The sequence below is a fragment of the Garra rufa genome, chromosome 8 (genome assembly GCF_049309525.1).
Source record: "Garra rufa chromosome 8, GarRuf1.0, whole genome shotgun sequence".
Classification (NCBI taxonomy): domain Eukaryota; kingdom Metazoa; phylum Chordata; class Actinopteri; order Cypriniformes; family Cyprinidae; genus Garra; species Garra rufa.
This window is the reverse complement of record NC_133368.1, coordinates 5817629-5834063: the sequence shown is the minus strand read 5'-3', so window position 1 is coordinate 5834063 and position 16435 is coordinate 5817629. Positions and strand designations below refer to the sequence as shown.

General features: G+C 36.5%; 1 protein-coding gene across 1 annotated transcript; it reads right to left on the bottom strand.

The window, feature by feature from the left end:
• Window positions 1-427: 427 nt before the first annotated feature.
• mpp4a (MAGUK p55 scaffold protein 4a) lies at window positions 428-15595 on the bottom strand. Its single transcript, XM_073845719.1, has 21 exons — window positions 14954-15595; window positions 14438-14523; window positions 14184-14311; window positions 14015-14092; window positions 12069-12152; window positions 11850-11981; window positions 9093-9174; window positions 7870-7955; window positions 7673-7744; window positions 6516-6712; window positions 6369-6427; window positions 5309-5326; window positions 5019-5060; window positions 4631-4651; window positions 4445-4492; window positions 4169-4342; window positions 3357-3437; window positions 2965-3058; window positions 2316-2424; window positions 2091-2225; window positions 428-2000 (listed from the first exon to the last, which is right to left on the bottom strand). The coding sequence occupies exons 2-21, from the start codon at window positions 14487-14489 to the stop codon at window positions 1812-1814; spliced, it is 1881 nt and encodes a 626-aa protein (XP_073701820.1). The 5' UTR covers window positions 14490-14523; window positions 14954-15595; the 3' UTR covers window positions 428-1811.
• Between the last annotated feature and the right edge of the window lie 840 nt (window positions 15596-16435).

Below are 16435 nucleotides of genomic sequence, written 5' to 3'. Positions count from 1 at the left end.
TGTGTTTGCAACATGTCTTCTAATATTTATTCATATTTATTTTATACTGTAACTAGGAGAAAAGAAAAAAAAAAAGATGATTGATCTAAATGCTGCTTGAACTGAGGTGAAGACAGTGATCTCACACCACATTAAAGAGCAAAAAAAAAAACATGTATTATTTGTATTTTGTGACCAAATTGACAATTCGAAGGATACAATTTGTGTTATATTAAAAGTAACAAAAGCTTATTGCGATTATTGGGTGGCTGGTGAACTACAAACAGTGAATAGACTTGAAAAGGTTAAATATTTCTTCCAAGCATTTATATTGTCTATAAAACAGCGTGTGAATAGTCATGTAATGTGATTTACCTCAGAAAAGACAACAAAAGTGAGATTTGAAGCCTACCTTTTTTGTTTTTTACATGGAAATTTACTAAATATCTTCATGGAACAGGATGTTTACTTAATATCCTAATGATTTTTGGCATAAAAGAAAAATTATTTTGACCCATACAATGTATTTTGGCTGTTGCTACAATTATACCCACGCTACTTACTGCTTGTGTGATCCAGGGTCACATATGATATGAAATGCAAATATGTGAAATGCTTAATCAGTGACAGAAAGAGCAGGTTCAAAAATGTGTTAAGATGTCTTTGGTATATTTTTTTAATGAATAAATAAATCCTCCATCCTGTAGTTATGAACATGGCAAATAGGTTACAAATCAAGGCTTCTGATTATAAATAAGCACATTTAATTTAAAATACCACATACACACAAACAAGTTAATTGGAAAAAGTTGAGCAATTCATCTAGATAAAAAAAAAGTTTGCAGAAATAACAAATTCACACTTGATATTAAAGTTATTATTCCCTCTTCACCTCCTGCTGCCGTGAATAAAATTTTATGAAAACAATTAATTCAACCAGTAAACTGTTATAGAAATTTAATTAATAGAGAATGTAGTTGGCTAAAAAAAAATTAAGGAAAAATTTTATTCTCTAAATATTCATGCCCCCCCTCCAAAGTCAAATTTTGTCGAGAATCTTTTACTCTTTATAGTCTTTAATAAATGTTGCCTCTATGTGCTTCAAGTGCAAAAGCTTCCAGATCACTAATAACTGTTGTTTTCATGTTACTACTGCTTTCATCAAAATACAATGAGATTTAAATCTTAACCGTTACTCAAGAACATGCCACAACTGAACCAAACGTCAGTATGCTTCAGGTTGTATGCTTTGGTTGGCTTTGTTGGAAAATCCAGTGGTCATCAGCTCTGTACTAAAGGCATTTTTGCCAAAACATCCTAATTTTTTTTAAAGAATCTATGATGTACCAATAGTCTTTGTGATGTAATAAAACAACTTCTTCTCTGTTGCTTATATGAGAGCTCTTTTGACAAGGCAATATTTGCAGCTCAACTCAAACATGCATGGGCTAAATTTACATGTAACTCAAAAATATCACATTATATATTGACATTATATGCCACTAAACTGTTATAGATGCAGTTGACAGTTCTTATTAGACATATTGATTGTACACTAGTGTAAACAGTTCAAATCACCAGAAATAAACCTATGGATCTCATAAGACATCTAGTGAAGACCCTCAAGGCCTAAATATGTGTTTATAGTATGCAGTACAGTATGTACTGTGTACCATGATAATGCAAACAATTGCTGGTGACCAGTTAAGTTTACCCAAGGGTTCTCATGAAAGTTAATTTTCCACAAAGGCATTTTTTCCCCCCCAAAATTTGGTTCTATTAATTATAAGCATTCAGAAATTCCTTTGATTGTTCTTATGCATGTCTGTGTGTCACAGATGATCATGAGCCAACCAGCTGGCAGGAATCCACTGCGGTTCTTCTTGAGCATGTTGAATAGCCGTGAACAGATCCATGCATGAATCTTGCAGATCATCATTCACAATCACACAGTCAAAGTACTGTCGATACGTGGTCTCCATAGTCCTGCTTGCTTCCTCAATCTCCTCAAAGTCTTTATCCTGAGAAAACCAGTAAGACAATTTTATGTCATAACACCAGAAGAAGTATCAAAGTAGTACCACTAGAAATAAATCAAATGCATATCTTACATAAAAGTATCTCTTAATGTATCGATTGGCAAGAAAATGTGGGTCTGTTCTTGTCTGCCTCATGCGAGCAGGGGACGGAGGGCGCACAAATATAATGTAGGGCTTCAGCTTCTTGTTTCTGATTGAATGAATGCACTGGAATAAACAGATAACATCACTGTTTGCCATCAAATTAATGATAAAAACATAAGAAGTGTGGTTTTGCTAACCATAAATGACACGTACATGAGGTTCAAGGTCAATAACACATATTTTTCCATTGTCCAAAACATCCTGGACCGAGTCTAAGCTGGTGCCGTACATGTGTCCATTATGCTCTCCATACTCAAGAAATCTGGACATTGTTAAAACACAAAAAACATCCCAGAGTAAGCTGAATCACAAGAAAAGATTGTCAACTATATGTGACCCTGGACCACAAAACCAGTCTTAAGTCGCTGGGGTATATTTGTAGCAATAGCCAAAAATACATTGCATGGGTCAAAATTTTTGATTTTTCTTTTATGCCAAAAATCATTAAGAAATTAAGTAAAGTTCATGTTCCATGAAGATTGTTTGTAAAATTCCTACTGTAAACATATCAAAATGTAATTTTTGATTAGTAATATGCATTGTTAAGAACCTAATTTGGACAACTTTAAAGGTGATTTTCTCAGTCTTTTTGATTTTTTTTGCATCCTCAGATTTCTGATTTCAAATAGATGTATCTCAGTCAAATATTGTCCTATCATAACAAACCATACATCAATAGAAAGCTTATTTATTGAGCTTTCATATGATGTATAAATCTCAAAATCTCAAATTTAACCTTATGACTGGTTTTGTGGTCCAGGGTCACAAATATATTTTGTAAGATTAAGATTAATAAGATTACTTGTGATTAACCACCATGTACGCAAACACTTCCTTGGTCACAAAGTGATATTCACGTCCATTCTTCTCACCCATTTTCTGGGACCGTGTTGTGTCTGGAATAAAACAAGAGACAAGATGTAACATTTTTTTTTCCGTTAAATAATGTAAGATGCTGTAAGAGATTTCAGACATTTTGTTAACTTCAAACACACAGCCTCTCTTTAAAACCCAGCCCCCCAGACATAATTTCAGTGCCTTGTTTGAAATACTTATTACTCTTTATGCTTTTAGAGATTGTAGAAAGTTTAAGTGATATCTGAGGGTAGTCAGAACACTTTTTTAGGAAATTTCAAAAGATGATCTTACAGCACCTTTGAATCAGAGGTTAAAGGGATCAAATGGACCACATACGAGATATCGGTCCCTGGTATGTATTAGGGTTGATTTTGATTAGCCTCCTGCGTAGCTCATTTACACCAACTCCTGACGGACCTGTGGAAAACATGGAAAAGTCTTAAAGGAGTAGTTCACTTCCAGAAGATACATTTTCAGAGAATTTACTCACCCCCATGTCATCCAAGATGTTCATGTCTTTCTTTCTTCAGTCGGAAAGAAATTAAGGTTTTTGAGGACAGCGTTCCAGGATTTTTCTCCGTTTAGCAGACTTCAATGGGGATCAATGGGTTGAAGGTCCAAATTGCAGTTTTAATGCAGATTCAAAGGGCTCTACATGATCCCAGCTGAGGATAAGGGTCTTATCTAGTGAAACGATCTGTCATTTTCTAAAAAAAATGAACATTTATATACTTTTTAACCACAAATGCTTGTCCTGCATTACCTCAACCTCATGCATTTCATAGTCACGTTGGAAATGTGTGACATAGACGGAAGTTTGTTTACAAAGCATAGTGCAAAGAAAGTCAAACGCTCTTTACAAAAAAAGGTAAAACAATGTCGTTGGATGATTTCAAAGTTGGAGGAGAAAATTCCTTGGCTGGGATCGTGAAGCTGCATTGAAACTGCAATTAAAGTCCACTATTTGAAGAAAAATCCTGAAACGTTTTCCTCAAAAACCTTAATTACAACTGAAGAAAGACAGACTTGAACATCTTGGATGACATAGGGGTGAGTAAATGATCAGGAATTTTTTATTCTGGAAGTGAAATAATCCTTGAATGGAAAAACTGTAGGGATAAGACAACCCTGCCCATAGAGGAGCATACCAATAAGTACAATGAGACGTGGGGGATCGTCTATGTGGCGCTGGTAGTGGAGAACTTCTTCGTAAAGGGAGGCTGAGGTGTTATGGCAACTGCTGATGCCACAGGAATAACATGACCGCTTTCGTTTACTGTATGATTTCTTCCTCCACAAACGCAGACTGTGTCGAAACCCCGCTGATTCAAACAATCAAACAAAATACTTTTCATATACGTGTACAAGTTCATATCAACCTAACTTGAGATTTATTAGCTAAATTTATCATTCAGATTTCATACCTATGTATAATCCCTGCATGTGTTCACCATTCTCACCCTCCTCTGACACTGGACAAAACAAAGAGTTGATTAATGTAAAGAACACTGCCAAACAATTTAGTAACAAATGTTTAAATCAGCAAATCTACACAAAATCTAATTGATTCTCTCAATAAAATGCTCTTTCCTCAGAAAAGACTTACCTACCGAACTCAAAATCTTCTTCATCTGTAAAAACAAATTAATTGAACACTGTGTTAAAATGTTCATACAACCCATACCATAACTATGGAACAGTGGAATAAAACAACAAGAAATAGTCATAATTGCAAAGAGTCACAATTTATGTTACTGTTTGAAATGACATCTCACAATTCTTACTTTTTTTCTTATAATTGTTTATATCTTGCAATTAAGAGTTTCTCAGAATTGAGATGTAACTGCAAAATTGCGAGACGAAAACACATTTCTGAAAAAATAAAAGTCTGCATTGTGAGATGTCAAATCAAAATGGCTAAACATAATGAGATGAGAGGCTTTCATATATTATCACAGAGAAATTAAATGAATGAAGACAGGTCAGTGGGATAATCACCTGTGTCAATGCATTTGTTCTCATCTGTTATCTCCTCTTCTCCTTCAGAACAAACAGAATTATACTCACAACTCACCCAGGACTACACAACTAATACGAATCACGGTATGAAAGGTCCAGTGAACAGTACACAATAGTGAAGATTTTACGAAAGCAATACCTATGACACATGCTCCACATTTCAAAGAGCATAAAATATATTAAATGTACATTTTAAGTACACACTTCAATTATAAACTTAAACATAAGCTAACACAAAAAACATGGGAAAGACAAAAAAAGATACATACCAACATCTGTTGCATTCACTTCAGATATGAAAGCAAAGAAAATGAGAATTAGACTAGTAATAAATATAAATGATATACACTACCAGTCAAACTATTTTGAACAGTAAGGATTTTTAATGTTTTTAAAGAAGTCTGTGATTTTAAAGCTGATTTTTTTTTAGCATAATTACTAGTTACATAATCCTTCAGATATCATTATTCTGATTTGCTGCTCAAAAACATTTATTATTATTATTATTATGTTGAAAACAGCTGAGTAGAATTTTTTTTAGGTTTCTTTGATGACTAGAAAGTTCAGAAGAACAGCATTTATCTGAAATAGAAATCTGTTGTAACATTATAAATGTCTTTATCATCACTTTTGATCAATGTAAAGCATCCTTTCCATCATTACAAATAAATGCAGGCTTGGTGAGCAGAAGAGAATTCTTAAAAAACATTTGACTATATTAATAATATTAATGCAACACTGTGGGGAAACTGCAATTATTGCATTATTTCATAGTATTTCTTACTTCTGGGAAAAACTTAATACATAGGTAAAGATTTTTTTTCAATAATGATGACTCTCTCTGACCTTAAGATAAAATAAATGAGCTGTTTCTGTTTAAAACATAATTTGTAATGAGCTGCAAGATTGTCATCAAGTCTTAATTAGTTTTAACTGCTACACCCTTCAATAACAGCCTCTATGCAAGCCTGCAGTACACTAAGCAATCCGTGCTGAAATGAGCCTCTAAAGGTTCATGGAACTTGTTAACTGGGACCTTGTAAGCCTCAAATGCTTGTTTCCAATTTCTCAGAAGGGGAAGCAGAAGAACTTGGTGTTTAGAAATAACAGTATCTATCCTTTCACCTTAACGGTCGAGCACAAGGTGGGCAAGACTAGTCAATCAGTCATGAAGGAAGGATCATGCCAAGAACAGCTCACTTTCAAGCTTCTTTAAAGTAATTAGATCAGGGTAGTGGGAGGGCAGGGTTAAGATGCTTATGATGCCAACCAACATCTTTAAGAGTGCATAGAAGTTCATACATCTGTGTCTGTGTGTTATTAACGTACATGGTGTGATGCAGGTGTGAGCCTGATAAGGCTGAGACCACCACAGCTCCCTTTGCTTACTGCAAAACAAGGAAATAAACATCACTCTTGCACAAAAAATGATCAATGACATAATTTTGAAAGAACTTGGTATAATTCAAAACTGACTATCTGAACTGGTTAGTGGAGGGGATGAGGCCACAACACAATGAGGCACTGTGGAGTTTCCTGGCCTGCCACCATCGGATGTCCCTCTGGTCAACAATCTTCAGTAAATCTCCTTTAATGAAGGCCATCCCTGCATCTGGACAGGGGATCGCAGGGTCCTGCAGAGGACTGTAATCCACCATGGCTCTCACATACAGCTAAAGGAAGACAGAGACAATCATGTGAAGGGATAGTTCACCCAAAAATTAAAGTGACCTCATAATTTACTCACCTTCAAGCCATCCTAGATGTATATGACTTTCTTTTTTCAGATGAATACAATCAGAGTTAAATTAAAAAATGTCCTGGCGCTTCCAAGCGTTATTATGGCAGTGAATGGGTGTTGAGATTTTGAAGTACAATAAAGTGCATCCATCCATCATAAAAAGTACGCCTTTTGAAGGGAATCGATGCATCCGTGTAAGAAAAATATCTATATTTGAAACTTTATCATTCAAAATCTCTGACGTACACGCATTTACAAGAATGGCGTTCCAGCGGATGTTATAGGATGTAGGCGTAGTGTCAGCTCCGGTGAGAATATGCTAGTCTTGCGAGAACGATGTTTTGTTTGCAGCAAAGGAAAACCAGTCCCCTCTTGGCTTATTTTGAAATCCTCAGACATTTTTCTGTACAAATTCTTATTTTGTACTTCTAATTTGCGACTGGAGTTTTGTTTTGCTCTCTCCACAGCGCTTCCGCATTCATCACTTATGCCTTCGTCACAGAGTTCGGAATCGGATGCACTTTATTTTGCTTTCAAATCTGGACCAGCATTCACTGCCATTATAAAACTTGGAGGAACCAGGACATTTGTTAAATACAACACTGATTGTATTCGTCTGAAAGAAGAAAGTCATATACACCTAGGATGGCTTGAGGTTGAGTAAATCATAGGGTAATATTCATTTTTGGGTGAACTCTCCCTTAAACAATAACTTTTTGGTTTACTTTTTAAATAAGTCATTCTTTAACATAGAAATGGAACTTACTACATATAGGATTCTTTAAATGCATTCATTTATTAAATATATTTGTAGTATATTATATATTTATTAAATATAATAGTCGCATAGTGCAGAGTTAATACTTTATGAAAATATTTACAGTGCACTTACTGCTGGTTGGCTGCTGGTGGGTTGTGGTGTATTAGGAATCACTTTAAAAAGAATGTTTCCATGAGACTGCACCTATAAAAGGAGAGACAATGCATGAATGGATACAATCATTATAAGAGTAGGAACTGGCTTAAAAGTCAGAAATTATGTAATGGGAAGAGAAGAAACACGAAAAGAGGTTTTTATCTTGACTTTACCAGCATCTGAATGACACGCTCCGGCTGCAGGCCCCGCACTTTCTGTCCATTCACTTCCACCAGCTTGTCGCCAGGATGAAGAAGTCCTAAAAGACACACACACACACACACACACACACACACACACACACACACGTTGGGTTTACATGTTTTATGGGGACATTCCATAGGCGTAATGGTTTTTATACTGTACAAACCGTACTTTCTATCGCCCTACACCTACCCTACACCTAAACCTAGCCCTCACAGGAGATTGTGCACACTTTTACTTCCTCAAAAAACTCATTGTGCATGATTTATAAGCCTGTTTCCTCATGGGGACCTGAGAAATGTCCCCACAAGGTCAAAATCTACTGGTATTACTATCCTTGTGGGGACATTTGGTCCCCACAACGTGATGAATACCAGGTGCGCGCGCGCGCGCACACACACACACACACACACACACACACACACACACACACACACACACACACACACACACACACACACACACACACACACACACACACACACACACACACACACACACACACACACACACACACACACACACACACACACACACACACACACACACGTTAGAGACTACTATTGTCAGTCTATTATTTCAAAAATGATCTAAAACATCAAAATAATCACTTTCTTTACCATATATATATATATATATATATATATATATATATATATATATATATATATATATATATATATATATATATATACACAGTGATGGCCAAAATTATTAGAACACTAGTATTTTCAGAAGCTAAAAAATGGTTTTAAGTCAGTTATTTCTTTTGCCGTGGTGTGTCAGTAGGAAATATCAGTTTACATTTCCAAATATTCATTTCACACAGAGATCTGATCTCATCATCCAGTTTGTCTGGAATGACATGAAGAAGCAGAATAAACTGAGACAGACTAAATCCAGAAGAGCTGTGTCAATGTCTCCAAGATACCTAGCTACCTGCAAAGCTACCTGAACTATGCACAAGTGCACCTAGGACAAAAGCAGCTTTAAACGCAAAAGATGGTCACACCAAATGGTTTAATTTATTTAGTAGAAGTTAATTGAACAAGAAAATCTAAATATGACATTGTTTTTGACAGCATCCTCATTTTACAGTATAAAATACTAGTGAATATAGTATTTTAATACTATAAAATACTAGTGTTCTAATAATTTTGGCCACCACTGTATATATCAACAGGCTACTCACCACTGCGATCTGCCAGTCCTCCATGTATTACCCTTGCAATATACATGTTCCCTGTTTTTTCATTCTTCCTAATTGTTGCCCCCTAAAAATGAAACAAACAATTGTTCACTAGATGGTTGTCTATTACAACAGGTGTAACATGGTGAGTCCCACAGATCTTACTGCTGCACATTAATGGAGGGAGGCTGTGGGTGCAATGGAGATCAGGTTAGGATGAAATATTAGGAGGACGGACACTGTGGTAATGAGATTGCGGAATCCGGTCATCTCAGAAAAGAGATGAACAGAAACATGCCTGACTTGACCTTAAAAGTGACAGAGGTCAAAGAAGAACTTATGGGAAAGACACAAAGGCTTGATGAATGAAATGTTGATACTCCTGAACAATGTCAACAAGCAGCAATCAATGAATGTTCCATGAATCGAGTATGGATGGGATGAACAAGAGATACAAATAAGAAAAAGGTCAAGTAATTGCCTGTTTGTCGTGTAGTTCCATTGTAGAGAATGTCATCGTAGCATTTGGTAAAATTGTTAAAATCAAAACCAGCAATTTCAGCAAAAAGTACAGTAAGGAGACAGAAGTGGGAACACAGTCACTCCTATTTCCTCATCTTCAACTTTTTCTTCTTGCTAGAGAGGCACAGTATTGTATTACAGTCACCGTTAGGAGTGGAGGCCGTCAAACTGTTTGATAGGGAAGTCTGTTTAGTTTTACTTCCTGGTGTTACAGGCCTGTTTCCAGTCTGGCATGATGAAAACTTAAAGGAGTGGCATTGTGGTGCTACATCTATGTTACAGTTTAAAGAAGAGGAGGAGAAGGCGGAGGAGGATGAAACACAAGAAGCGTTTCTGAAAGATTTCTTGGCTGGCGTAATCGGCTGGACAAGCAGGTTGGGCCTACTTGCCATTTTTGTGACATGTTGAGGTCTGGAAGTCACTTCTGGAGACTTGCTGGCGATAATAAGACCCTGCAGTTTGTCCACCACTTCCACCAACAGACTTAAAGCCTGGGCGTTTTCCTCCACATTGTCCGTCATTTTCTCTGTTACCTCTACCATCTTTTGCCTGAGATCTTGAGGGTTGCTGGTGCTCTGGTCCATACTGCTGGCAACGGTATGGACGGTTGACCTCAGTTTATCCAGGCTGTGTTGCTTCGTGAACACCAGAGCTGGATGAGAAGAGCGGGTGGCATCTATGGAGTGGTGGCGCTGAAGCAGAGGGCTGGAGGGGGCTGTCTGGGAATGGAGGCCACATCCAAGTGGGCAGCATGAGCGTGCGTAGGCTAGAGATGAGGTGGTGCAAGCTGTGCATGTATGGGTTTCTGCACCATCTGCACAGTTCTCTTCAAATTATGAAGAACAAAACAGGTTAGTTAGTTTGGTTTCACAATTAAACACAGCAAGGCCAATAGTAGATGTCTCGGTGACATGATGAGCCTTACCCATAACCACAGAGTCATAAACTGCTGGAGCTGAGAGGTTCAGACCTCTTCCTGAGAGATGGGCAGTTTGGCAGCACAGGTTGCAGCTCATGGTGGACTGATACCTGGGCAATGAGTGTGGCTGTCCTGAGGGTATGGAGGACAGCAGAGCGGTGGAGGACGATGACAGACCGTCTGCAGACCCTAGGAGACTTTGTTCCCCTGAGCCAAAACGCCTGGCTAAAGCCAGTTTCTCCACTGTGAGTCGCCTAAGGCTGTTCCAGTAACTGGACTTTCCTTCTTTGACACACTTATAAGTGAGAAAACAGGATGAGCAAGCTAACCAACAAACATTAGACCAAAAAAAAAAAGCTTGGGATCTTACAATATGGCAAAATACGAGTTGAGTAAAAGCACATTCTGTTGCAATGACAAATAACCAGTGTCTTCATTGGGATGAAACCAGGTGTTGGCTAAAACTGGAAGTTATCTCCCTGAATGGGATTATTTGGACACAACATCCTTCTGGATATACATTATCCAAATTGTTATGTGTATATCTGCCACAAAGATAAATAATTGGACCAAAATATGGATTTGAGTTAAAGCTTCAGCAAAGAAAAACTGACAAACAAACAAGATCATTCATAACGTTCACACAGACTCACCACAGCATTGCAATTTCACATATGTGCATTAAAAACATAAGTCAAACAAATATTTTTTCTATTATTTGGTAGAATTCGTGCCCTTATGAGCACGGTATTCGATTTCAGCCACATCTTTCTCAGAAATGCCTGTCTACATACTTTTTCCAGTTATCGTTTTAATTTAAAGTGTCCTTGTTACAGTATAATTATACATTTAAGTACTGAGTAATATTAATTGACAATATATACTTACTCTACGGTTAGGTTTATGGTTTGGTTTAGGGTTAGATGCATGTAATTATTTCATTTATATGACAACACGGAGACTAAAATGAAGTGTTATCGTTTTTCATTTCAATGTTATTTCCATCTAGGAATAAGCAGCATTGTAGATTATAACATAAGAATGAACACACTGTTCAGTTTACAATCAGTGGTAGGATCGGTGGGATTTGTACTTATGTACTAAAATAAGGCTCAAACATCTGATTTCAATAGGTTTTAAAACCCGTTATTACATAACCATACAGCTCTTACCATAGATGAGAAAAAATACTTAACGCCATATACCCTTTACATCATATTGCACTGTAGTGCAATGAGGGACATTTGAGTGGGATTACAGCTAAGCTGTTCACTAACATATCTGAAATGGCAGTGCTATTTATATGATGTGATGCTCACCAGAGGCTGTTTATTCTTCACAAGGCAAACAATCCTCATGGCCTCCTCATTGTCAGGCAGTTTGTCAGGAAGGGGCGGCAGCACTGGACCAAAGTCCCTCTGGGCCACAGAATCATGAGCAGACAGCAAAGCCTGGGGGAAAACACATATTGAATGGTCAACAAGATTGACCTTACTTTAATTTATGCATCGTGAAAGCAATAAATGCAAGACTCTAACCTTCATATGAGGGTATTTCAGCAAAATATAAAGTTCTTGCGCCTCAGAGGAGGGAGCAGCCAGTCCTCGCACACTGGCCATAATCTGTGGGACAGTAGAAGACAGATGATGAAAAGAAAATAGTGGCTAATAGGATTACTTCAGCCGGAAAATAATAAAATATTTTCATCATTTACTCACACATAGTATGACTTTAGAAACTTATACTATAGCACTCAAATCCTCATGTACTCACCCTCAAATCTGGCTTTAGAAGACTTGAAATATATTAAGTGGTTTTAAAACGAGTTAAGTCAAACCATTTAAACAACAGACTGCATTAAATGAAGTACACTTTTTAACTTTACATTGTTTAAATAGATTTGTGACTGCCTTAAAGGTTTAGTTTACCCCCTAGCAATAGCATACAAACACACATCCATGTGCTAAGAGACATTATATGTGACCCTGGACCACAAAACCAGTCTTAAGTAGCACGGGTATATTTGTAGCAATAGCCAAAAATACATTGTATGGGTTAAAATTATCGATTTTTTCTTTTATGCCAAAAATCATTAGCATATTAAGTAAAGATCATACTCCATAAAGATATTTTGTAAATGTTCTACCATAAATATATAAAAACTTGATTTTTGATTAGTAATATGCATTGCTAAGAACTTCATTTGGACAACTTTTAAGGCGATTTTCTCCATATTTAGATTTTTTTTGCCCCCTCAGATTCCAGGTTATCAAATAGTTGCATCTCAGACAAACATTGTCCTATTTTAACAATATATCAATGGAAAGCTTATTTACTCAGCTTTCAGATGACGTAAGAATCTCAATTTCGACAAATTTACACTTATGACTGGTTTTGTGGTCCAGGGTCACATATTATATCAATATAATGTAGTGTATAGTCATTGCTTTAATGTGACACTTAATTTCAACATTTAGTGTTACATTAACACTCTAAAGCAAAGCATGCTAAGAAAATGAAATCTGCTGAAACTCAATAACTTACAGTTCTGCTTAATATAATCAGTAAGTGAGTTCATGTAAGTTTTTTCTATTAAATACAATGAAACTTTGGTAGTATTTAAGTAAAATAAACATGTTTCATTGTTTAAATATGACTGTTATATGAGATTATATTTGTCATGAGTTTTATATGATGACTGAAGAAAGGATCACAGATTTTGACATCTTTGTGAAATTTTAAAGGGGTCATGAAATGAGAAATCAAAATTCCCCTGATCTTTTGACATGTAAGAGGTCACTGTACTATAAAAACATTCTGCAAGTTTCAGAACTCAAAACTTTCCCATTCGTTAAAAATAGCTTATATTGAAGCCAGTCTACCAAAACGGCAGGTTGTGTAATCTGCCACTTTATGACGTGATAGTGCGGCTAAACAACACCTCCACAGAAGAAGATCAACACCTGCTTCTGCATCACTGTCTGTTTACCTCACCTGCCGATTCAGGCATGTAGGTAAATAAACAGAGAGGAAAACACAAGTCTACGATCTAACGATAAATCATACGTTAAAGAAAATGAAGACAACTTTGTTCACTTCATTTTTCCAAGAATTCATATACAAACAAGGCACATTTTGAAATTTTCAGATTGTCTGATTGTCCATTATTACAGATCGTTTGATATGTACTAAGTATTTATGTGCTTTTAACCTAAATCACATGTAGGTTGTCAAACATACACAACTGTTAGCCAATCACAGCAGTGGGTGTTTACTTCTGAGTCTACAATCTGCCAAACCTGTTCAAACAGTGCGGGGGTTAAAGACTGGACAGAAAATAGCCTATTACTACTAAATATGATTTTTTTGATGTAAAAATCGTTATACCATTAAAATATGGACATCAGAGAACTTGTAAAACTAGTAAAAAGGGCAGTTCATGACCCCTTTAAAGCATAGTCACTAATAAAATGCATTGACTGACCTCCTGAGATAGCCTTGAGGAATAAGGCAGATACGGGCTTGGGGCATCTTGACTGTGCTCCACCAGACACTCATACACCTATAGGACATAACAAATCCTTTCCAATGACCTGCTCTGGGATAATGTCAAAACTGGATATAAAAGAAATCTAGTGTAAAATATGGCTTACCCTGAGAAGAGAGTACAGCCAAGGAGCACTGAGGAGACTGTACAGAAGATCAGCACCATTAATATCTCTGTCTATGGACAGTCTCACTTCCTCTACCACTTCTGCCAAAATCTGAGCCAGACCTACATCTGAGAAAGAGAACCGATGACTCTAAATTTGGTAGTATTTGATTTGCTGCTGTAACTTTGTCAATGCAAATACACATAACTCATTTGATCTAGTTAACAGGGATGATGTGCACAAAAAAGACGCACCATTGTCATCTTCAGGTTGCGTCACTGGTTCCTCCTCCATTGATTGTCGCATAACAAACTCCTCTGTTCATCAGATCACTGCAGTCCTTCAAAACAAATTAATGTCGAGAGTACAATCGACTCGTAAGTGAAAAACTCACATTTAGCTGATCACAATGTTTTAAAAAACATATTATAATATCTCTAACTTGTCATTTTATTTAATTATACCTAACACCTTAAAGTGTCTCAAACTTAAATAAAACTGAAAAATACACCTGCTTAAGAAGAAACCTATTCATTTTATAACTTTTATTCTGGAGATATGTTAGACATAACATAACAATATATAGTTACATAGTAATATAACATCTACAACTACACAATTAAAACATCTCAAATGGAAGTCATCTGGAAAATTAGGTGTTTAATACATTTTAAGAATGAAATGACAAATCGATTGTGATCTCTGAACTCCGTTACAAAAGCAGGTCAAGAGGCAGTCGTGTGAAGATTAGATTACGATACCGCACTTACCTCCTGCCACTGTCTTCCTCCAAACTACACTGACACTTCTTCATCCTACGTTTAGACCAGGTAGCTGTGGAGCATCTCGTCAGTTTAGCTTTATATTAAGGTGATCTTCTGCTTCTGACCTGTCAACATGCATCTGATTTTACTATAAAATGTCTCTGGAAACTCAGATTTTAATCCTTTTCTATCCCACTTAATCCTGCGAGGGGCCGGCCTCTCGGTGAGCACTTCCATAGGACCGCCTGCCACTCAAAGCTTCTTACCTCCTCCTGCATTTAGAGCTCCATAGACACACTCACACTTACACAATACGGCTCTACCAACTTTACAGTTCGAATGGAAAATAAGACTCATAAAAACATCACATAAATCCAAAAGACTTTTTCCTGACATTGTTACACAATAGACAAAGATAAAACATATCACAATTCCAGAGACTTAACAACTCAATAACAATTGCAATCACATGAATACACTCTAAATAGACGGTGCATTTTTTTTTAAAGGAACATGTCGTCCAAAAATTTTAATTTGCGGAAAATGTGCTCACCCCCATGGCCATCCAAGATGAAGATGAGTTTATTTCTTCACTTAAACAGATTTGAAGAAATTTAGCATTACATCACTTGCTTATCAATGGATCCTTTGCAGTTAATGGGTGCCGTCAGAATTAGAGTCCAAACAGCTGATAAAAACATCATAATACAACATCACAAAAGTCCTGTAAAGTGAAAAGTTGCATGTTTGTAATAAACAAATTGATCATTAAAGGTTGTATCAGCGATTCTAGGCTGAAACATAAAGTGTCACATTCAGCTGACCTTTCTTCACGATCCGCTCGCTGCTTGCCCCATAAATTGGCTGTAAAATAAAAGGCTGAACACAGAGACGCGTTTTTTTTATAGCCAATTTATGGGGCAGGCAGCGAGCGGATCGTGAAGAAAGGTCAGCTGAATGTGACACTTTACGTTTCAGCCTAGAATCGCTGATACAACCTTTAAGTTGTTTTTAACTTCAAGATTCCTGCTAAAATACAAGTCTAACCATAATATTGCTTTCTTCTGAAAAAGTTGCCTCTATCAATCAGGAGAGAAATACGCACAGAACAAGAACAAGCAAAAACAATACAACACAGTTGTAACAACAAATATTTTGGTGTATTTTGATGGGAGAGGACAGCAGGGGATGGACTTTTTCCACTGGGAGAAGCATTATTATGGACTTATATTTTGGTCAGGAGTGACGGTTTAAAGTTAAAAAATGTCTTTATCATAATTTTGTTGGATACAAACTAGCTGCTTGTCACTTCACACGATGTTAATTCTTGGACTGGAGTCATGTGGATTATTGTGATGTTTTTATCAGCTGTTTGGACTGTCATTCTGACGGCACCCATTTACTGCAAAGGATCCATTAGTGAGCAAGTGACATAATGAACTAAATTTCTCAAGATCTGTTTCGATGAAGAAAAATTTTTCTACATTT

What these genes read in the sequence shown, in the direction of transcription:
- mpp4a (XM_073845719.1), bottom strand. Translation starts at nt 14,489, where the DNA reads ATGCGACAATCAATGGAGGAGGAACCAGTGACGCAACCTGAAGATGAC. An exon ending in ACGTCTCATTGTACTTATTG is followed by an intron (nt 3,438 to 4,168) that starts GTATGCTCCTCT and finishes TGTTTTCCACAG; the next exon opens with GTCCGTCAGGAGTTGGTGTA. An exon ending in TACATGGTGGTTAATCACAA is followed by an intron (nt 2,425 to 2,964) that starts GTAATCTTATTA and finishes AACAATGTCCAG; the next exon opens with ATTTCTTGAGTATGGAGAGC.